Source organism: Rousettus aegyptiacus, unplaced genomic scaffold (genome assembly GCF_014176215.1).
Source record: "Rousettus aegyptiacus isolate mRouAeg1 unplaced genomic scaffold, mRouAeg1.p scaffold_m13_p_8, whole genome shotgun sequence".
Lineage (NCBI taxonomy): Eukaryota > Metazoa > Chordata > Mammalia > Chiroptera > Pteropodidae > Rousettus > Rousettus aegyptiacus.
Window position 1 is genome coordinate 64,932,751 of NW_023416311.1, and position 22,880 is coordinate 64,955,630.

A 22,880-nucleotide genomic window follows, 5' to 3' on the forward strand; every position below is an offset into this window, starting at 1 on the left:
TCCAAGGACCTCTACAAGATAAAGGATGAAGTTCTATCTGGAACCAGGTTGTGTGCATTTCATAAACTTTTGCACACTCACCAAAATGGGTTTAGGGGCTTGGATCCATCTAGAGATATTCAGCAGCCTTTCAGCTCTGGCCCAGTATTGCACACCTTGGAGCGCAACTGGGGCCTATTCTGAGAGACGAGGGCTCTTTAAAAACCTTTTATGACCTTTCCCACACAGAGGTCAGGATGTGCAGACATCACTGACCAAGGCTGGAAAACCAGGGCAGGTGTGGATGACTGGGGCCCTTTTCTAAAGCAGATCTGGCTGGTACATGGTGCACTAAGGGGCTCTGGGCATGGAGAGGCAGAGGCAGGGGAATGCTGAGGCCCTTGGAGTCACAGAGCCAACTGTGGGAAGCAGGCTCAATTCTAAAGAGAGGAGGCAGGCCAGAGGCCGGGTGCTCCCCTTGGGCGCAGCCCCAGGGGTCAGGCGATGCCATCCTAGCGGCGCCAAAGGCCTGAGGCGCAGTCACTCCCCAGGAGGGAAGGCAAGTTGCTCTTGGTCGCTTTGCCCTAAGGTCGAGGGAACAGCGCGAGTATTGCCCTCGCTAGCCGGCCCTCAGGAGAACAGGGCGGGGGCGACACCCCAGGGAGGAGGACTGAGGGCAGCAGAGGTCAATCGTGGGTACCCACGAGGGGTCACAAGGAGGCAAGAAGCGAGAGAGGAGGGTGGCTGGGGGCCCCCAGGGCGGCTGGGACAGTAGGTCTGCCCGTGTACTCGGCGGCGCCCAGAAGTCTGGGGCCGTCAAGGCTCCAGCTCTGCCGGCTCCTGCCAGAGACTCCAGGCCGCACTTTCCCCTCCTCCCGGCGCCTTCTCTCCAGTGAGGAGCCGAGCGCGGGCGGCGCGGGGGGAGGGGCAGCAGCGGAGAGAACAGCCAGTTGTTTAAAATCCTTCTAGAGCAGTTTCTAATTCCCCCCTAGCGCCCGGGTTCGGAGGGGGGAGGGGGAAGGAGAGCGGGAGGAGGGAGGAGAGCGGAGAGGGAAGGAAGGAGGGAACCAGGGAGGGAGGGAAGGAGGGAGGAGACTGCCGCTTAGGCTGTAGCCGCCGCCGCGCGCTTGGGAAGGCCGGAGGGAGGGGGGCCTGTCAGTCTCGCGCGTTGCCTGGGCAAAAGGGGCGGAGCTTTGGCGTGGGGCGGCCAATAGTGGGGGTGGCTGCGTGGGTCGCCATGGGGACGGGGCTGTTCCCGGGGAGGCTGTGATGGGTTGACAGGTGCGTGACAGTGGGAGCTGCTCTCGGCACAAGCATGTACGGCAAAGGCAAGAGTAACAGCAGCGCCGTCCCGTCCGACAGCCAGGCCCGGGAGAAGTAAGTGTCTCCGTTTCTCACCCACCTCCGCCTGCACACGCGCGCACACGCACGCACTCGCACACTCTCTCGGAGACACACAGATACACAGACACTCCGCCCGGGGAGATCCGGGGGTGGGCTGGCAGGGGGAGGGGTACACGAGCTGGGGGCATGCGGTGCGGGGAGCGGCTGTCTCCCAGAGGGTGCTCGCGCGGGGTGGGCGGCCGTGGGGGTCTGTCGGCGGGAGGGAGCGAATGTGCTGGGGGGCGGCGGCGGTGCTGGTGGCGAGGATGGAAACTTGTTTGGGTGATTGAGGGAAATAACCCGCGGGTTAACCTCCTTACAAAGTAACTTTAGAGATGGGGTCTGGAGCTGCGGGGACCCGGAGAGCCGCCGGGGGTCGCGGGGAGGACGGGAGAGGGCAGCTGCGTGGAGGAGGGCGCACGGTGGGAACGTGGGTGTTTGGAGGGGTGGGCTAGGGTCGCGGTGGACTGCACTAGGGGCTCCACTACCGGGGCTCAGGAGCTGGGGCTTGGGGCGGGGAGTGCCGGGCAAGGCGAGGGCGGCGGTGCAGGGCGCGCGGCGGGCGGAAGCCCGGCGCGGAGCGGCCGAGCGGGGCCCCGCGGGGCGCGGAGACGCGCGCGGGGCGCGGAGGGCGTGTGCGGGCGTGGGGGACTCGTCCCGAAAAGGGACGCGGCGCTCCCAGCCCCCAGCGCCTCGCGGAGATGGGGCGCTGGGCAGTGGGCACCAGAGGCGCCGCTGAAGTTTGGGAGTCTGAAAAGGACCGAGTTCCCGGGGAGGAAAAGTGTGCTGGCGAGAAGCGGGATCTGCTGGAGCCGGCTGGCGTTTCTGCCTTTCGCAGCCGACCCAACTCTGCGGCGGCGGCTGGCGAACTTTTTTGGGAGACTTGCTGCTTCCCAAATATCTGGGGGCCGCAGCTACACCGGCGGCGGGCAGGGTGGTGGTCGTGGGGTGCGCGGAGGGGAGTTGTGTGAGCCGCAGCGGCCCGCGCGAGGAGGCTTGTGTGTGGTGGGCAGTGGGCAGTGGTCCGAAAAGGGTTTTGCGGGAAGAAGAGAAGTGTAGAGGTGGAAAGAAGTTGTTTACTCGGGGTTATGGGGGAGATACAGGTGTTAACTTCAGTGGGAGCCCAGAAGAGGCTGAAAAAGAAAAAAAAAAAAGAGCCCCTCTGTGCTCGGGATGCCACCGTCACGGCACACTGCGAAGCGGGGCTGTTTGTTGCTATTCTTATGTACTTGTAACGGTGATTTGGTTGTTACTAAAAACGAGAGCGAACAGTGCCTGTGACCACTGAGGAAGAACCCCTCTTTTCTTTGCAGCAGATCTGATTCCCAGTAACCACCTCCGCTCCAAGGGTGAGGTTTATCCGTGTCATTGAATACGCTCTGCTTTTCCGAGGGGTTTCAGACTGGGAAAAAGTCTGAGAGCATCTCCCCAAAGCTACTTTGGTTACCTTGCGCACGGAAATAGCTGCGTAAATAGAAACTAATTTCGCGAGTTTCCCTCCATGCTTTAAGCAGTTAGTAGTCTTCTGAAAGTTTCTTGTGCCCTAGGGATGGGAGCATTTCCTAATCTTTGGGTTGGCAGCAACACACATATCCCCATGGGATTTAGGGGTGGCAGGCCTTGATGTAGCAAAACAAAAACAAAAATTAAGGGAGAGATGCTGTTTTTGTTTTTTGTTTTCTTTTTCCCAGAGGTATTTTCTGAGGAGCTACATTTAGGATCTTATTACTGTGACAAGGAATGTATAAAAGACTTAGCATCATAGCCTGGTTAAGAAACAGCAGTTACTGGAATTGAAGTTTTGAAATAACTTAATTTGTGTGCATTAATTATTTGGTTGTAATATATATGATAAAATAGAAGCATTTAGAGGAATATGTTTTAATGATTACAGAACATTTGGATTTCATGTTACTGGGAATGAAGGAATTGAAATGTATAGAGGCATAATCCTATTTATTTGGGGGTGGTTTACTTTGAGAATCAAAGTAATTTTAAAATTTAGGTGGACTCCCAGAAGTGGCTGAATCTAATCTGTATCCTGATAAAACTGTAAAAAAATTAGAAAAAAAAATATCTGAGATAACTAATAAGAACGTTGAACCTGGTGTGTCTGTGGTCTTTTCTAAGCTCTAATTTTGTGATTCTGTCATGAAAACAAATAGTTGCCACTTTTGCTGTTAGATCTACCAAACTGAACACCAAGTAACATCTACTCTTGTAAGCAAAGTGGTGAGAGTTCTGCTAGATGGTGCTATTTGATTTAAATATATTTCTTCCATTCATTATAATTGGCATCAGGAATCCTGGACTGACTTGCCTTATGAACTAAATAAAGGTGAAGAGGCCACTTTTGGAGAATTGACAATGACTGTTCTGGGTTAATTGTTGTTATATTAATTTCTAGGTAAATGTTGTTTGAATCAAAGACAAACTTTAAGGTAGATTATATTTTATAGAATGAACTTAGTTTCATTTTGGTAGGAGCGTTGATTTGATCGCTCAGTTTTTTTCCTTTATGTTTATCTAGGACTTTTATGGCACTATTCTACAACAGTATACCAACTTCTAAAAATAGGAATCTTGAATTTATCTTTAAAATGGATGTCACTAGATGTAAACAAAAATTTCTTAAGGTGGCAGATTAAAAAGTTACCTGAGTGAAGAATTCTCTTTTAGAAAATAAATTAGAATTGTTCCGATCTTAAAAATCACAAAAGTAATTAATTTTTTTGTAATGTTTTTCAGTATTTTACTTTAATAAAACATTCTGAAAAATGAGTCATGAATATGTCATGTACGTAAAATAAAAATATTGCATTTTATAATCTATCAAGAAATGTTTTCTAACATGAGTTCATAGTGGGTAGCTAACAAGTTTTTACCAAATTATATCTTTGCTTTTTCATTAAGAACTCACCATTGGAATACTTGAAATTAATTTGTAAGTTTTATGCAGTTTCTATAATTTTAGTACAGAATTCTGAACTTAAAAATAGCCAATAATATCATAACTGTGTGTAGGAACAGATAGTTACTAGATTTACTGAGGGATCACTGTATAAGGTATGTATCTAATCACTATGTTATATAAATCAACTATTATTTAAAAATAAAATTTAAGAAATTGCCAATCAGGTGAATTACTTTATTGTTTTAAAAACTAAATGTATCGTCTATGGATAGGTTGGGTTTAGCTTTAATTATATACAGGAAATGATTGAAAACCCTTGGAGGGAGGTGGGACATTTGTATAGAAATTTAAATTCTGATCCTATTGGGTCATTTTTCCCTTTAGCAGGCTTTCTTTGTAGCAAAGATCACAAATGTAATTAAGTAACTATGCAATTGGTTGTTTCATGTCTAGCTTCCTCTTAAATGTAAGTTTCTTGAGGGCAAGGGATGACACTTCTAATTTCTGAGGTATCCTTGACATTAAGGGTAGTGCCTTCATATTTTGAAAGCACCAAATAACATATTTAAATAAGTGAAGATGTTGGACTCAAAGGAATTTTTTTCAATGTGAAAAAAATCTTTTTCAAAATGACCTCCAAAATAAGGACTTTGGAATTTTGAGTTCCACATTCTATGGCTTAGTTGTATTTCAAAAATAGCCCAAGACAGTAATTATTATTTGTCATTCTGTGTGCCAGAGGCTGTGTTCAGCACTTTATATATATATTTTCTAATTTCCTAACAATTCTGCAAAGTAGTGATTTTTTTTCTCCACTAAATAAATAAGAGAAAATAAGTAACTTGCTCAGGGATACACTGCTAGCTGGGTTTCTAACACAAATTTCTCTAACTTTAGAACCTGTGGTTGAAACTGAAAGATACTTTTTCAGTATACCAGATTGCCTTCCTAATCTAGGGTAGAATGCTACAGATTTAGGGAACAGCATTGCATAATCAGATATTAAAGACTTTAAAGATTTGATCAGATATGTAATCTTAACCATTGATTGACCCTGATGCTTATACCCTCCATATTGGTAGACTGCAGATATGTGTGTGGTATGGGGAAGACACAGAAATTTTAGGAGTGCTAGTTAGAAGCCTAAATAATAAAGAGTTTTTGTTTATTCAGATTTTTTTCTTCGAGAAATTTTGTTTGATCACTTAAGTTTTAAAAGTAGACATTGTAGTTGTCAACAATTCCTATATGAAATGTTGCTGAACTTTAAGCCATACTGCCACAGAAAGACAACTGCCACCTGCAAATTGATAAGTAGTGATATTACTTTTTTATTAAACTAATTTGAACTTCTAAAAGTATGTAATAGTGCAGAAAAAAATAAAAAAATAAAACAGTGCAGAAAGACGAATCAGCTGTAAAGGAAAGTAGAATATTTTGTACACATACCAAACGGTACCTAGTTTACTAATAAAGTAAACTGATAAGAAACTACAGAAATCAAATTTAACCTGAGGCCCTGAAAAGTAACTTTGGTTTTTAAATTGTGAATACCAAGCAACAAATATCACATTTTTACATGGTCATAGAAATGAACATTAAAATCCTACCCTATATGAAAGAAAGTTTAATGGATTAGTATCTGCCAGTATCACCTTATCTCTCTATTTTTTATTATTTAGTCACCCCCTAAAAGTTTTGAATTTGCCTTTTCTTCCTTTCTGAAGGAAATAAAGTTAAGACAAGTGAAATAATACAGATCTCTTTAGAAACTTGATTGATGAGCAGTTAACACCGTTAACGGAATTCAAGATTTCTAAAACTAATGAAAGAATACCATTCTAAGGGAATGAAATTTTCAGTAAGATATTAAATTGACTCTCCCCTTCCCAATTCAGAAGATGTTTCCTCCAAAATGCTAAAGAATTTGTACCTAATATGTCGTCTTGTTTGTGAGAGTTTTTCTTTTGATTGTTCTCCTTTCTATTTAAGAAGTGTCCAAAAAATGAGTTTTTTGAAGGAATAAACCTAAAGAAAATATGTAAGATGTTGAGAGTTAAATTTTAGCATTGTTTATCAAATGATTTATCTTGACTCTTTTTTAAGAGCTGTGAAAGAAAAAAAAGAAAGGTGTATTCCCATACTTTAAAGCCAGTTTGCCATAGAAAACCAATTCTGGATGAAAAAAATCATTAAGTTTTTGTTACTCTGCATTAGTGGACCAAATGTGTCTTCTATGTTTAATTACTACTAGGAAATAGAATTATTTTGTTTTAAAATTAAAACATCCACTATGTGTAGGGGCTGGAATACATAGATTGCAGTTTATTAACATTTCACTCCAGCAGTTTAGAGTTGGAAGTAAAATTTTGGGAAAAAAAATTTGAATTTAGAGTTTTCTTCCTTGGAGATCACAACTATTACCTTAATATTGGTACGTAGCATTGAGGATTACTGTACTGGATTTAAAAGACATGATGCTGGGAATATATAATTTAAAAATATTTATTGAAGAGTATAATTTTGGAGTATACAAGAATATTTTCTATAATGTGTACATTATTACTTCGACATTGGCATGGAAATGATATGAAATATTTGCATGCTAGAGTCATATTTGTTAGTAATATATGAGCCTTTGTAAACAAATGCTAGAATATTACTTTTATTAATAACATTGTTTCCCCAATGAAAGACTTAAAGTATCATTGGAACAGTAGAATAAGATGTATTTGTTAATACCTGAAGAGAGTTTAGAATAAAAAATAAGTGGTTATATTTAGATTTTAAACTTTGCTTATCAGATTTTATAAGTACACATGTAACATTTTGTATGTAATAACGCAACTGGGACTATGAGAGTTATTTGACTATTATATCAAAACCCCATGTATTCTACCAAAAGTGATCTGAAGAGTGATCTGCCAAGAATTATGTCCTACTGTTTTTCAGTAATGTTAGAAAAATAATAGAAGCTATTTTTTTTGTCCTCAAACTGTATGTCTTATTCATTGTGTGAGGACATTGAAAAACGGATGGAAAATTGTCCACCCAGGGAAGAATAGAGTTTTTCCAGGTAACTTTTCATAGTCCTGCAGCTGCCAAATTTAAGGTTGGTCATAATAGATAACTAGTCATTTTTTTTTGGAATGGTTTAATAGTAAAATATTTTTGAAAAGGGGAGCTAATAATGTTTTTGTAATAGTGACAGGACCAAAATTTAACTGGACTTAGAGGAGGTTGGACAGCTCTGGTGCAATGGAGGATTTAATATTTGTTCCTTATTCATCTTTAAAGAGAAACTTCAGTTGATGTCACTTCTTTAATAATGACAAAACTGCCATCACATTTTACTTTAAGAATTTTGGTTATTTCATGTAGGACTCTAAAACAGCTTTCTGACAGTAATGAACCATCATAACCTTTTAAATCATAATTCAGCTGGGTGAGCTTGAACCAGCGACCTAGAGGTCTCCTGCTTCTGATCTTCTTTATTAACTTTGCTTCAGTGACATATAAAACAAGCAGATTGATATAGAAAAAATGGAGAGACTGAAGTATAACACTTCGTTCTTTTTTTCTATTTTTAAATATTTTTTTGTAATTGTATTAATATAGTTTTAATTACTAATATAGTTTTAATTTTTGATTAATATAGTCTAAGCCATATTAAAATACTGATGAAATATTTATGAAGACAAGAATAGTAGGTGAAAATCTATATGAGACTGTCCTTGTAAGTTAAGAGATGAGCTAATGCAAAAAACAGGCTCTCCCCTAAAATTAATATGGTTATTTTTATTAGTGAACTGATATTTACTTTGATTCTCCTTTATTTACCTACTTGAGAAAGCTACTTGAGAAATCGCCAAGAGCAACTGATAGAAGAAAGCTAGGTAAATGAATTCTATTAAAAATTATTTTATTTAAACAGGATTAAAATGAATGTTTTCTGTAAAATAACAAAATCATAACTACTACAAAAAAAGCTTGTAGAGTTTTGTCATAGAAAGTTATTTTTTAATAGTAACAATAACAATGTTATCATTTGAGTGTTTTGTTTATATTTGGCCTTTACTTGCATTGTTTCATTTAATTCCCTCAAGGATCCACTAGACTGTAGGTACTATTTTCTGTTAATGTTACAGAAGAAACAGAGGCTTAAGAGTTTATCATGCTTTGGCTGCAGATATCAAAACAGGAGATATAAAATGGCTTAACTGATCAGAATTTCAAAACAAATCTCATATAAAGGATGTCTGGAAGAGGTAGTTTTAGAGTGGAGTCAGTGAATCAAGAACATCAGGGTTCAAGATGAGCTTCTCTGCTATCCTCAGCTTTCCCTCTCAGAAATGCAGCATCTCTGCGTCAAATTCCCAGTATCACTTCCTCATACAACCAAGTATAAAGGCAGGGAGAAGGGTAAGGTTTTTCCTTCTTCATGTCTCCTAATCAGGGAGGAAAACCTTTTCTTGAAGTTGCTTAGCGGATAGCTTCTTATGCCTTATTGAAGAGAACTGTCAAATTCTCTCTCCTAAACCAATTACCGGCAGAGGTAATGGGATTACCATAATTGGTTTAAATCAGTCATCCTTCATCCTCTGGGCTGGAAACATTGCTCCCTTGTACCTGAACTACCTAAACAAAGCTGGGATATTTGTCAAGGAAGATGTATCTCGAGGATATAGAGAACAAAATGGGTCCCTGCTTTCATGAAACTTACTTTCAAGTTTGAAGGAGAAACATAATAACAATAAAGTAAACAAATGTAGTAGGCAATTTTGGATAGTCATCCGTGCTGTAAAGTAATGAGGCAGGGTGATGTAATTTAAAGTCACTGACAGGCTACATTAGAGTGGGTAGTCAAGGAAAGGTTCTTGGAGAAAGACATTTAAGCAGAAACCTGAGTAATAGTGAAAGAATTTATTGTGAGAATATTTGGGGTAGAGCATTTCAGGCAGGTTTAAAGCACCATTGAAGAAACCTCTCAGCATCAGCATAATTACTCAAGGATATGTATAATATGAGTCAAATTTGGGATGAGAAGCTATGCTTCCTGGGGCCTGGTTTTGTTTTTTATTGAGGGAACTGGGTGATGGGTCTTGTTTATTTGGGTTTTCCTAGGTAGTAAGGTTGACTGTCTTTTATCTCCTAAACCCCAGGGGTACAGTTATTCCTAATGAGGACAGGTGAAGATAATGGCTTTTATAATAATGATGATAGAAATAGTGAAGATTTATTGAATACTTAAAGCCTGTTGGGTTGACATAGAATAGTCTAACTAGCATGAAATATCCCAAATTGGTTTAGACCCCTTTACTCTGTGCTTACACAGCAACCTCTGCTCTTCCTTTTTCACATCATAAATTAATGAATTATTTGGGTGATCTTTAGCTTAAGGTCTCATCTCCCAGTTAGATTAGAAACTCCCTGAGGACAAGAACCATGGTGTCATCTCCAATGTATTCCCATCAATTAGCACAATGCTTGGAATTCTGATTAGATATTTGTGGGATAAATGTAACCTATTATATACCACAACAGGTTATCACTATAGCTAGCTCATTTTCTCCCAAGTTTTTCTAATATTTGGTACCAGAATTAATATGTAATTTCTAAAGAAGTGTTTGTTATAATTTAGTAGTCTTTCTGTGAATTTTAGGACTACAGGAGATTACCTAGTTGTATTACTATGAAATGTATATATTTTTAATATGAATTTTTGATAGGATAAAATGTGTTTTAACAAATTTAATGATGTAAATGGGATTGTACTTTATAGTTTCAAGGTATTTTAATGTGCTTTATTTTATTTAAATCTCAATAATGCTGGGAGGTAGATGATAATTCCTATTGACCAGAGTATAAGTGGTATTTGACCCACCTAGCTAGGGTAATACAGACACTATGTGGCAGAGCTGAGCCATTTTTGGTTCCAAGGTCAGTATTTTGTGTATTACACTACAGCTGCCTCATTTGTTCATTTACTCAATAACGAAAAGATCTTCAAAATGTACGTATATTTTTATTTTTTAATTAAATATATTGGGGCGACAGTTAATAAAATTACATAGGTTTCAAGTATACAATTCTATTATACATTATCTTATTATGTTACATTGTGTGTTCACTCCCCAGAGTGAAATCTGCTTCTGTCACCATATATTTGAGCCCCTTTACCCTTTTCAACCTCTCTTCCTCTCCCCTTTCCCTCTGGTAACCACTAAACCGTTGTCTGTGTCTATGAGATTTTGTCTTGTTGGTTTGTTGCTTTCATGTGAGTGAAATTGTATGGTTCTCAACTTTTTCCATCTGACTTAATTCGTTTAGCATGATATTCTCAAGATCCATCCATGTTGTCACAAATGGCAGTGTTTCATCTTTTCTTATGACTGAGTAGTAGTATTTAATTGCATATATGTACCATTCGATCTTTATCCAGTCATCTATCAAAAGGCGCTGGTTGTTTCCATGTCTTGGCCACCATGAAGAATGCTGCAGTAAACATGGGGATACATATATCTTTATAGATAAATGTTTTCAAAATTTGGGGGGAGAGTCCCAGAAGAGGGATTGTTGGGTCATACTCTAAATCTAGTCTTAATTTTCAGAGGAAACTTCATACTGTTTGTCATAGTGGCTGTACCCATTTACATCCCCACCAGCAGTATATGAGGGTTCCTTTTTCCCCAAAGGCTCTCCAACACTTGTTATTACTTATCTTGTTGATAAAAGCCATTCTAACAGGTATGAGATGGTATCTCATTGTGATTTTGATTTGCATTTCCCTAATGGCTAGTGAAGATGAGAATTTTTTCATTTATCTGTTGGCTATATCTATGTCTGCTTGAGAGAAGTATCTGTTCAATCCTCTGCCCATTTTTCAATTGAATTGTTTGCTTTTTTGTAGAATTGTATGAGTTCTTTATATAGTTTGGCTATTAGCCCCTTATTGGAGGTGTTTGCAAATCTCTCCCATTCGGTTGGTTGCCTCTTTGTTTTGTTGATGGTTCCTTTTGCTGTGCAGGAGCTATTTAGTTTGATATAGTCCCATTCATTTATTTTTGTTTTTACATCCTTTGCCTTTGTGGTCAAATTCATAAAATTCTAAGGCCAGGGTCCATGAGTTTGGTGCCTCTTTTAAAATAAGAAATTAATGTATATGTTTTAAGAAGGTTTAGTCATGGATTTGATTCAACAGAGAATTACGGTTTAGGTGATAGTTAAAAGTTCATGTTAGTACTTTGATTAAATGAAAAATACTATTATAGTATGACAATTACTGAATTCCAAAAGTGCTATATGATAATAAAACCTGATTTTTGTTTGAAATTTGTTATCTAAGTTGATTGGTTCAAGATTTGGGGTAGTTTGGATTTCTTATTTGTGAAAGCTCAGACTAATTTTGATCAGTGAACTCTTCTGTATTCCTATGCCAATCAGCGTCAATTTGGAGAGTTGGGTTGGTGGTAGGAAAGGGAAGCTTTTTTTTGCTCCTGTGTCTCTTTCCACTATGGAAGAGAAAGTTTCGATATAGATTATTGGTAGAATACTTTTTTCTTGTTTTTGTTTTTATTTTGGTAAAATATATATAACATAAAATTGATTGTTTTAACCATTTTTAGGAGTACATTTTAGTGGCATTAAGTACATTCACATCAACCATCACTATCTATCTCTAGAACTTTTCATCTTCCCGAATTGAAACTCTGTACCCATCGAATAATAACCCCCCCATTTCCCCTTTCTTCGAGCCCTTGACAACCACCATTCTATTTTCTGTCACAGTGAATTTGACTTTTCTAGGTACCTTGTATAAACGGAATCATACAACATTTGTCTTTTTGTATTTGGCTTCTTTTCTTGCTTAATCCCTCTAGTAATTTCATAAAATAGAATCCTCATTTTACATACGGAGAAAATGAGTCTCTCTGAAATCATATACCTTGTCCAAGGCCACATGGTAAGTTGAGTAGTCTGGATTCAAACTCTGATTTCTGACTGTACTGCCCATTTTAACTATTTTTGCCTCAGTGTGGTTTATGTAAAAATGTGAGTTGCGAGAATGGGGAGTGCAATGGGAATGTTTGGATAGTTCCATTTTTAATTGGGATGGGAGCCAATAGAGAAGAGAGAGGTTAAGCAAGAAGGTTAGGGAGAGCATTTATAACTGTTAAAAAGGTAGGTAGAATTATAGCTACCAAAAGCTCTCTTCGAGTATCTACAAATACTTTAGGTGGTATCTGAGATTTAACAACTTTGATGTAATGCTTGTCAGAGAGTATAAAATGCCACTTACAAGCTGAGGTTATAATTTCAGGTGAAGCCGTTTCTCCTTTCTGTATCTAGAGGCAAAGTAATCTGGCATACATTACTTAGGAAATTTGAGAGTCAGAAATACATAGGAAAGGAATATGTAATATCTAGAAAAAAAACCTTTCTCCTTTAATTATGAGTCTCCACTACTTATTGTCTCATCCAACCGACATATGGCCTGTTGGTTTTTTGTTTGTTTTTAGACTAGGACATCTGGAAAGTTCCATGTGGTCCACGAGCAATAGTACAACCAAATTGAGTCTATTACATAGTCATTTCTGTAGTACTATTAGAAAAAATAGAAACAGTTCCTTCGTCTCATTTTTCACAGCATCCTGTGCCATTTGTTGTTTATAATTGGATTAAAATTATGTGATGATTGCACTTTATCAGTGCATTTAAGCAACACTTATTATTAGGATGTTATTAAAGGTGTTTCAATAAGCATTTCTTAAACCCTGAATTAAACTGAGAGACTAATATTGCAATTCTTTCATTGAGAAATACTGTAATGGAAAAACTTGAATGAGGTTTCTTACCATAAAGTAGACATTACATATATGTACACACACATATGTGTATGTGTGTATACAGTGGGAATATTTTTTAGGTAGGAGCTTATGTTTGGAAATAACTTGCTAATGCACTTTGAATTGAAATTAGTATTGGGTCAATTATTTAAGTGAGTTGGACTTCTAAATTCAGAACCAGAAAGATTAGGGTATAGGTATGTTTTAACTAAAACATTAAAGGCTGTTGATGCCTTTCTATAAGGTAGAGGGATATCATTAACAAGAGAACTCGTAATATATCAAGCACTGGCAAAAATGCTGCTAGTTAACAAAATGTTTCTGTGTTTGTACTGGCCAGATCCCTAGCAGGAGAGCTCTCTTGAAAGGGTAATCGAAGAGAGTTTAATGAAAGCATATGCAAGATTAAAACCAGCCAGGGATGGAGGATCACTCAGGAATTAGCAACAAGGGAAGCGTTACTGGTCTTAGGTCTTGAAAGGAAAAAGGGAGAGGGCAGTTACCAGAATCTGGTTGAGCACTGTGGCCATTGAAGAAAGGTCACCCCCTCTTGGAACTCTGGTTTTGTAAAGAGGACCACAGCCACTGTGAAACCCTCTGTGAATAGAGACTGGAGGCCTAGCAGGGAGGGTATCTTCTCATCAGCTGATGCCTCCTTTCTGTAGAAGCCAACTGGGAGCCAGAGGGCGAGGAAGCCCTGGTGACATACTGTATAATATAGATCAGCCCCTAAGTCTCACAGGGCTAAAAGGGTATAGAGTAGATTTGGCAGGGCCAATTGAGAAGATCCAGGGCAATACGGAAGTTTTAATTTTTTTAACATTTGAAACAAATCTTTTAGTTCCTTGTATAGAATGGCTTGAGAAAATAGAGTTTTTTAAAAAGTTGAATTTTGTCAAAATAGCATTTAAAATAAAAATTCATTTATATTATGATAGTATAAATTTGTATACATTTAATGAGGTGGGGATAATATTCCTTCTGCCGTTTCCACATTCCTTTATTCATTTAAGAAATGTAAACTGTCTCTCATATGTCAGCCTCTGTTGAACCCTCTTGAGCCAGAAATGAATAACACAGCAGTCTCTGCCCACCAGGAGCTCACTATCCAGAAGGGGCCCACTGTCAGTGATTATCACACTGGATAACAAGCATTATAATGGTATGTAGGAAGCGCTATGGGATTTCTGAAAAAGGACATTGAACGCAGCCTACGTCTGTAATAGTCTTAGGAGATATTTCTAAGAGAATATTTATTAAATAATAAAAATTAGCCAAACTGTGTTTGTATGTGTGTGTGTGGGGGGGGGGGGTGCGGAGAGGGAGTAAGAAGTATTCTAGTGAGAGAAACTTGCAGAAACATGGAGGCATTAAAGAGTATGGTATGTTTGGTGAACTGCAAGAAAGCTGATGTGACTGGATGTGCTATAGGGGATAAATCTGGGAAGTTAAACAGAAACTATTTCAAGAATGACCTTGAGCGACAGCTTGACCTGGGAGGCAAGTAATTGTAAGAAAGTGACATCATCTGAGACACATTTTAGAAGAATCATTCTGGAAGTAATACAGAGGGTGAGGTAAAGGAGGAGACATATGTTAAGAAGCTATTGTAATATGTAAGCTGCCACAGCAATAAATCATTTTTCTACAGTACGGGCAGTCTAGTGGATGTCTTAGAATGTAGAATTCATAGGACTTGGCCTAAATGTGGAAATTAGGCTGTAATTGTGGGTAGAAGTTTTAGTCATAGACTTAGAGGGACTGCTGGTGGAAGAACAGGTGCAAGGAAGAAGATGACGAGTCCAGGTGGAGCTGCTCTTCAGGTGCCATTAGAGAGGGAGCACTTTGGGAGGAAACCTGATAAGTGGTTTGGAGCTGGGGTGTGGAGGAAGTGTGGCTAGGCTGGAGATACAGAATTGAGAAAGGAGTAGGGAGGAGAAGTAACATTTGTAAACATAAGGTACCTGTGTTTCAAGCATTGTCCTAGGCACTTAAGTCTTTATAGTGCTGTGAAGTAGGTATTATCTCCTTTTTAAGAAATGAAGAAATGAAGGCTTTATTAGGATAAGTAATTTGGACAGGTAATAAACACATGTCAGGTTTGGAATCTGAACTCAGGTTTAGTTCATTCTTTCTCTCTTTAAAAAATAACTTTATCAAAGTGTGACATTTATACAGAAAAGTGTACATACTATAAGTGTATAGTTTGATGAATTTTTTGATAACTGAGGACACCAGTGTGACCAAGCACCCACATCAAGAAAAAAAACATTACCAACACTTCAGAAGCTACACACACTATGCATCCCTACTACCCTAACTTCTAACAGTGTAGATTAGTTTTTTTCTGTTTTACTCCTTATATATGGCCAATTTTTCTTTGCTTATCTATCATTTGAAGTCGTGACATGGGAATGAAGTCATCTTCATGGGAATGTCCAGAGAGAAAGAGTGAAGAGATCAAAGATGGAACCTTGGAGAACTGAAGGGAAGAAGAATTTGAGAGACAAAAACAAACAAACAAAAAAAACAAAAAACAAAAACGAAATCGCTAGGGAGATAAGAGGGAAATTCATAAGGGATTGACATCACAGAAGTCAGGAAGGGGACTTCTTAGAATAAGAGATCATCTGTGACGTTAGGTAAGAACAGTGTCAGTGGAGTGAACCCAGGCTAAAATGCAGTGTTCTAAGTGCTTGTTATAAGGCATGGAAGTGAAGACATCAGATGTGGACAGCCTCCATTTGAGAAAGAAAGCATGGGAGAAGACTAACTAGAAGAGAATATAAATTTTTTTACTCGGGTAATTTTGTGTGGGGAGGCATTAGTTGGGAAACACTTCTTGGTTTATTATCTTGTAAAGAGGTTTTGTCAGTTGCTTTAAACCAGTGGTTCCTAACCTTTGTGGCACCCGGGAGCAATGCTCCTATGAAAATATAATGCCTGATGATCTGAGGGGGAGCTGAGGCTGTGATGCTAGTGTTGGGGAGTGGTGGCAAGTATAGATGAAACTTCACGGGCTTGCCCACCACTTACCTCCTTCTGTGTGGCCCAGTTCCTAACAGGCCACAGTACCAGTCCACAGCCTAGGGGTTTGGGACCCCTGATTTAAACCACGTTTTTCTTCTTTTAAAGGATAACAATACTAGAATGCTCTGGGATATAGAAGGGAAAGAAGGCAGTAGGTAAAGTGATTTTTTGCTTCAGTAGGTGGGCTTAGAAAGTGTGAATTTTTAAAAATAATTTTTAGTTTGGGGTGAGATACTTCTGTGGGGTTACATTGCTAGCTTTTGTCAACATATTTTTTAAAAGCTTTTATCAGTCTTAGGAGATTGGAACAAAAAGAACATATTCAAGTGATGGCTTTGGAATAGTTTAAAAACTTAGCTGCCTGCCATGGCTATCAATCAGGGTGTTAGATTTTAAAGCAAAAGTTTGATGGGAAAATATTTTTAAATATCTCTCCTAGTTAGCATACTCTTACTCCTTCCTCTCTATAATGTATCTTTAAATTTCATTTTTTACTTTTTAAATTGGTAGAAGGGGAAAAATGAGAGTACTCGAGTAAAACCCCCTTGTATAGTAATACAGTAGTACTCTTTAAAATACTTTTTATTATTTAAGTAATAAAGTAAAAACTTTTTAAACACATAAGCAAATTGAAAAAAATAAAAATAATCATATAATGTTCCTGATTTTTTTCTATATCCATACCTGCATGTAAAACTTTTGATATTATTTCCTAAGGGAAACATCAACTCCACTTGACTAAAAAGTACCTTTTTGAAAACGAGGGGGAAAGGCAACAAAGGAAAACATTCATGAGCATTTATTATTTTTCGAGTTCCCAGTAAATCCTTCCCTTTAAAAACAAAAGTTAAAAAAAAAGAACTTTTAAAATCTCTTGTTTAATTCACTCATGAAATACAATTCTGCTCTGTGCCAGGCACTGTCTAAGGCAGTGGGGATACAGCAGTGAGCAAGATAAGCCCTACCAGAGATGTAAACAGGGCTTTTGGCACTTGGGAGAAGTTGAAAAGTGAGATTTTCATCCTTTCTAGAAACAGAAAGTTCAGTAGTACTTTAGTTGTATGTGTGTTTGAGGGAGGGGTGATTTTGGAAGGTGGTAGAGACTACATAGATAAGCAAAGACTAGTTTCTGAAAGCCAGTCTAATAATTCTGAAATCATCTTGAGGCTACTTAGGGTTCACTATAAGGTTTTTAGCAGGAAAGTGACTTGGTCAGAGTTTATGTTCTATCATCTTGAAAACAGGAAACAAGTCATCTGAAGTGTTAAAAAGTGTCAGTTCTATTTACCCGATGTAATAAAGCACAGATGGACTGATAATTATTTGTAACAGGATAAACGTAATCTCAGAGGAAGGCAAACAGACAAAAATGATATAGAGTATGGTTTATTATTGATATTCTATTTTTATATAATATTTTATGATAAAATTTTTGCCCTGTCAATGGGGAAGTTGACATTTTACGTTTGAATTATCATTTATAAAACACACATGCCTTATTTATTAAAAAGTACATTTTAATTAAAACATTTAAAAGTATGTTAGAATAAGTCCTATGTAACATATCATTAATAGCATGTTTACCCTTTACATAAACTCATGACAATTTTTATTAGAACTTTGAAATGTAACTGACGGGATTAGGGTTGTTATTTATTTTTTTGTTATATAGTTATAATAGATACAATAGGTTAAGTTTTTCTATATATATTTAGTAATTTGCAATATCTAACATGAGATGAATTAACTAAAGTTTACAACCATTGCTGTTCTAAGTAAAATTCTTTAAGTACTTTCATTTGGTCATTAATTTAGTGTACTATATTCATTTAAAATCAACAATGAGGAGCATATGCAGGTCAATTTGATTTTTCTCTTGGGAACTTGAATAAAGTGGCATTTATTTGAAAAATTTTCCAGTAAGGGCAGTGGTTTTGATATCAATTGTAAAATAACTAGTTATTGATTGGGGAGGCATTGATGATACTGGCTTAAGAGTGTATTGTACTATCTTTAAATGTTTTCCTTATAAATACTTCTTAAATATAGAAAAATATTTCTACTTAACAGATCCATTTTTCTTTGCTGGATGATTGTCTCTATGGTGTGTACTGAGAATTTGTTTATGTTATGAGTATATTTTTCATTATCTATTTTGATCGACTTGGCAAGGTTAGGAGCTTTAGCATGTATAAGAATTGTGTATGTTTTACAGTATCCTGCCATCATTTAGAATAAAGTTGAGGGAGGGAGATATTTGTGTCAAACTGCATACAAAAACCAAAATGAAAAATATCTTATTTTAGGTTTATCAGGCCTTTAAAATATTAAAGATTGCTTACAGATACTTTGTTATGTTGTCTATTTTATAACATTTCTCTCAGTTATCAATATGGAAATAATAAGACAAATTAACAATGATCTTTTTAAATGTATATATTTAAGAAATTATAACAGGCAAAGAAATAGGTATGTGCACATTTCTGATCATCTCTGTAGTTAAAATTTGATTTTTTTTCAGGTAATTGCAATACTGATTATGTTTTTAAATTTTTCAGATGTCCTTTTTCAGGGCAGAGAATAGTTTCATACCTTTTTCAATGCATGGAAATTTAACAAGTTGAGATAAGTACTAATTAGTGTTCAGGGCTCTATTCAGACAAAAATAGCCACTATGACAGGCTTATGGGAGATCTTTTGGTTTCCTAAGTTATATTGCTACAGGCAAATGCTGTCTAATTGTGACATTTGGTCAAATCAAGGTGAGTTATGTAGAAAATGAAGGAATCAATGAAATCTAGATTTAATAATTTCTTAGATTTCCTAATAGACATGATCTGTCAGTAAATTGGAGGACTATAAGGGACAGTTCTTGGGCCTGTTTGATATTAAATAGTCCAGGTAGATTTAGGCAGATTATAATAAATTCACATTATGTGAAATACGTAGCTTATCAGTGAGAGTACTTCAGTATTTTTTCTAACGAGTTTCCACTTATGTGGCTGTAATGGTGTTTCTGACCCTTTTCTTCCAACCATTGATGTATTGATGGGAATCTGATGTTTGAAAGTCATGGAAGGCCTCTCTATTCCAACTGTTTGTTTATTACTTATATGACTCGTTCTCTGGCTGACTTCCAAGTTATATTTTCCATTTAGTGGAATTCTGAGATTGTTGGGACTTTCATATATTTTTTTTCTATTGTTGACCGAAAGTATTTTATGTTGCTGATTGACATTAAAATGAGCTTAATAAGACCTGTTTCTATTATTGTAGAATTCTGGACATTTTTATTCTACCTGAAAAAGAAGGCTACAATATTAACAAGTCCATTAGAATATTTTAGAAATTTAAATATTTTGAAATTATCCAAGTTGGAGTCTTATAATTTAGAATTTCTTTCTAAGACTTCTTTCCTTCCAGTGATGAAAGAATTATTTGTTTAACTTTTTTAAAGGCAAAAATTGAATGTTTCTTGAATGTGCTGTTTTCTAATTCTCTAGAATGACAAGAGTTTACTTACCCAGCAACGTACCAAGCTACTAAAATAGCTGAGGAGAGGGAGCATCTTTTTTATATTTACTAGAAAGGGCATAAGATACTCTTAGTAATAGGTGCATTTGCACAAAACTTAATTTTACCTCTAGTTAGGGTTTTTTCTATATGAACCAGTCAGAGTAACCAGGGCATGCAAAATACCCATATAAAAGCAGCACACTGATTGATTGTTTTGCTTTTATTTATTTGCATATGTAATTTATTGTCCTTGTAAAAAGGCAAGTGCTTGTAAAAAATAGCAAAACAGGAAAAATAAGCAAATCGTCATTTCTTCTAGTAAATTATGATTCAGAGATTAGTTAAAAATTAAGTTTGACGGATTCCATTTAATCTTAGAATTTTGATAGGAGATTGAACATGTAAAAGCAAAACTCTTATTTAAAACATTAAAAACATTTACTAGATACTAAGAGTAAATTTACAGAGTGCATTCATGTTACTATTTATTGCAGGTGTTGGATTCTAGGCTCCAAATTATTATTACTTTATTCTATAAAGACTACTAGTTTTAAATATATGTTTATGTCGCAGTCTTTATTTATACTGCAGGCCATGGATTGCCACTTTACTTTGAAAAAAGGGAATTATAGTTTTCATATTTAGAAATTGAGAAAAAAGAATTAAGAAAAAAATTGAAGAGCCAGATGGTTTAATATCATATACCATTAATTTTTGCATATTTTAGTTTCTGAAATAAATTTGTACTGTGATTCTGATTATGTTTTTCTACTTTTGATGTAATGTTTTAAGGATTACTGTTAAGATTTTCTAATTCACATAAGTGGATAATATGAGAGATAACCTTAATTTGATGTCAAATCAAAGAACCACCTTTTGGAGTCAATTTTAAGGCTTTGAAATCCAATGCTCCAATGCACTACAGTGTTAAAACAGCAACATTGTTTGTTCTCCTGACATGGTAATTGAAATGAAGGTATACCTGGTCATTTCTTCATTCAAGTTAATGTTATGAGAAAATTACATTTGGGTTTTGTATAACCTTCCCAAGTTATACAGAACCAACAGGGAAGAAGCAATTTTTGGCTATTATCCCTCCCAAGTAATCTATGAAAAATGGTTTATTTTTCTCAAGGAAAGGAAAGGATCTCTTCTGACTTGCATGATGATCTCTTCTATAGATATATAGAAACCTGGAAATTGAAAAAAATTATATTAATTGAACACTATTTGGACAAGGTAATTGACTTTCTATTTTTTACAGTTCTTTACTGGAATGGTTACTGGAATACTTGAAATGAATAAGCATTTTAGCCCGAAGCTTATTAAGACAGCCAAGAAATCTTTCTCCCTTATTTGGCATAAGTAAAGATACTTTTCCATAGGATATTGCCAAAGATTCATTGGCTTGGCAATCACAGAGACTATTTTGTGATTACTTCTTAAGGGCACTACTTCTCTATGAAAATATTAGTCATTATTCTTTAAAGCTGTGGTCATCTAAAAAAGATAAAGGGTTAATGTATAATTTTTTAATAAACTATTAACATATTTGAATGACTTAAGGAACATAGGATATTAAATTAGTGACTTCATTCATCATTTTGCAGTTCCAGTGAGGCAGATGTTATACTCTGTTTTACAGACAAATACTCTGAGGTTAAAACCAGTTAGAAATTTAAGGTCACACATTTCAGTATTTATAGAATCCATCTTTGAACCCATTGAATATTTATTTTTTAATGGGTATAGGGTTTCAGTTTTTTCAGGTGAAAAAGCTCTAGAGACGTTTCACAACAATGCGAATATACTTAACACTACTGAACTATATATTTGAAAATAGTTAAGATGGTAACTTTTATGTGTTGTTTGCCACAATAAAAATTCTATTAGAAATGATTTTGTTTACTTATTAAATAAATTTTTAGAGAAGAATAACAGGAAGTAAAATGTTCATTATTTTGGTTCATTTGTAATCCAAAATGAAACTGCTGAAATTTTACCACTTAAGAGAAACCTGAGTTTCTGTTTAGATTTGGACTGAGCTTTCTTTCCTTACAATGAGAAGATTGTTTTTTTTAAAAAAATCTCATCAATGATGTAAACTCAAAATATAAGATATAAATTGGAATTGTGGTAACAATAAGTGCATTTCAGTTTGTCACTCTGAATAAGAAGTTCACTTTTTAGCAGAGGTGAAATTCAAGTAAGCCTGCAGATTTTTAGAATTACATATATATTTTTGACTACGTAAAATTTCTTTGAAAAATACAGTTATTTTGTAGCTTTTTTTTCCGTAGTATTAAGGATAAAGCATTTGCTTTAAAAATAGAGTAAAACGTATGTTTTTGACAAGAGTTACATATTTTGGTGATGCCACATTATCTGTGATGTCTTTTCATGTACCAGGATAGAAGTACAACCTCTCACTTAAAAAACAACCAACCACTGGAAAAAGCTAGTGTTTTTTCTGTGTCTCTTTCATGTCTGTCAAGATTTGTTTATACATATATATTTTCTAAAATTTCACCATTTATTTTCTCTTTTGGATTAAAAAAGATAATATCAGCCATTTAGAATTACGTATTTTAAATGATAAAATTTACTGTTTTTAAATAACTATCTACCCATCTATTTTTTCCGCCTCCCGTAAGTATGGAGGGTGGAGGTTGTAATGCTCCTCAGTTCATGGTACAGAATCTTTGGTTCATGTTGGGCAGGGCTTTCTGTTGTTTAATTCACATTTGTTCATTCACTCACTCGTTTATTCTTATCTGCTTTCATTCCTCATTTCTACAACCTCCAGCTCCATAGGAAATGGTTTAGGTCTATCCATCTTCTTGTATATGTATAAAGTCTGTTTCTAACTACTGCATTTGAGATTTACATTGTCTAACTGTTGGAAGTTATTTTCCATTTTTTTTTTAAAGAACAAATCCAACTGATTTGAAGATTGACTAATTTGGATGAGCTAGTTAAGGAAAAAATAACCTAATTCAGTGATTTATAAAAAGTAAATAAGTTTAATATGTTGAAATTATTGAGAAAACTAAGTATATTATTTATTCTTTTACTCATTGACTTTTTTTCACTCAGTAAGTAATTAAAAGATAAACTTAATTTTCCATTAAGCACCAAATTTGCTTATTCTTTGCAATTGTCTATAGCATTGCCTCATATAGGACTTCACATGTATTACGGTTTCAGTAAGT

At 36.6% G+C, this 22,880-nt stretch overlaps 1 protein-coding gene across 4 annotated transcripts in view; it reads left to right on the forward strand.

Annotated features, from left to right (window-relative positions):
* The first annotated feature begins 1,215 nt into the window (after nt 1-1,215).
* Nucleotides 1,216-22,880, forward strand: part of SSBP2 (single stranded DNA binding protein 2) — a 244,599-nt gene continuing 222,934 nt past the window's right edge. For 2 of the 4 annotated variants that reach the window (XM_016123359.2, XM_016123371.2), the window contains exon 1: nt 1,217-1,356. In XM_016123359.2, coding sequence (XP_015978845.1) covers nt 1,295-1,356 — 62 coding nt within the window. In that variant the 5' untranslated portion in view covers nt 1,217-1,294. Of the gene's footprint in view, nt 1,357-22,880 lie in introns of all 4 variants that reach the window. The other 2 variants (XM_016123364.2, XM_016123352.2) reach the window with 2 other exon arrangements.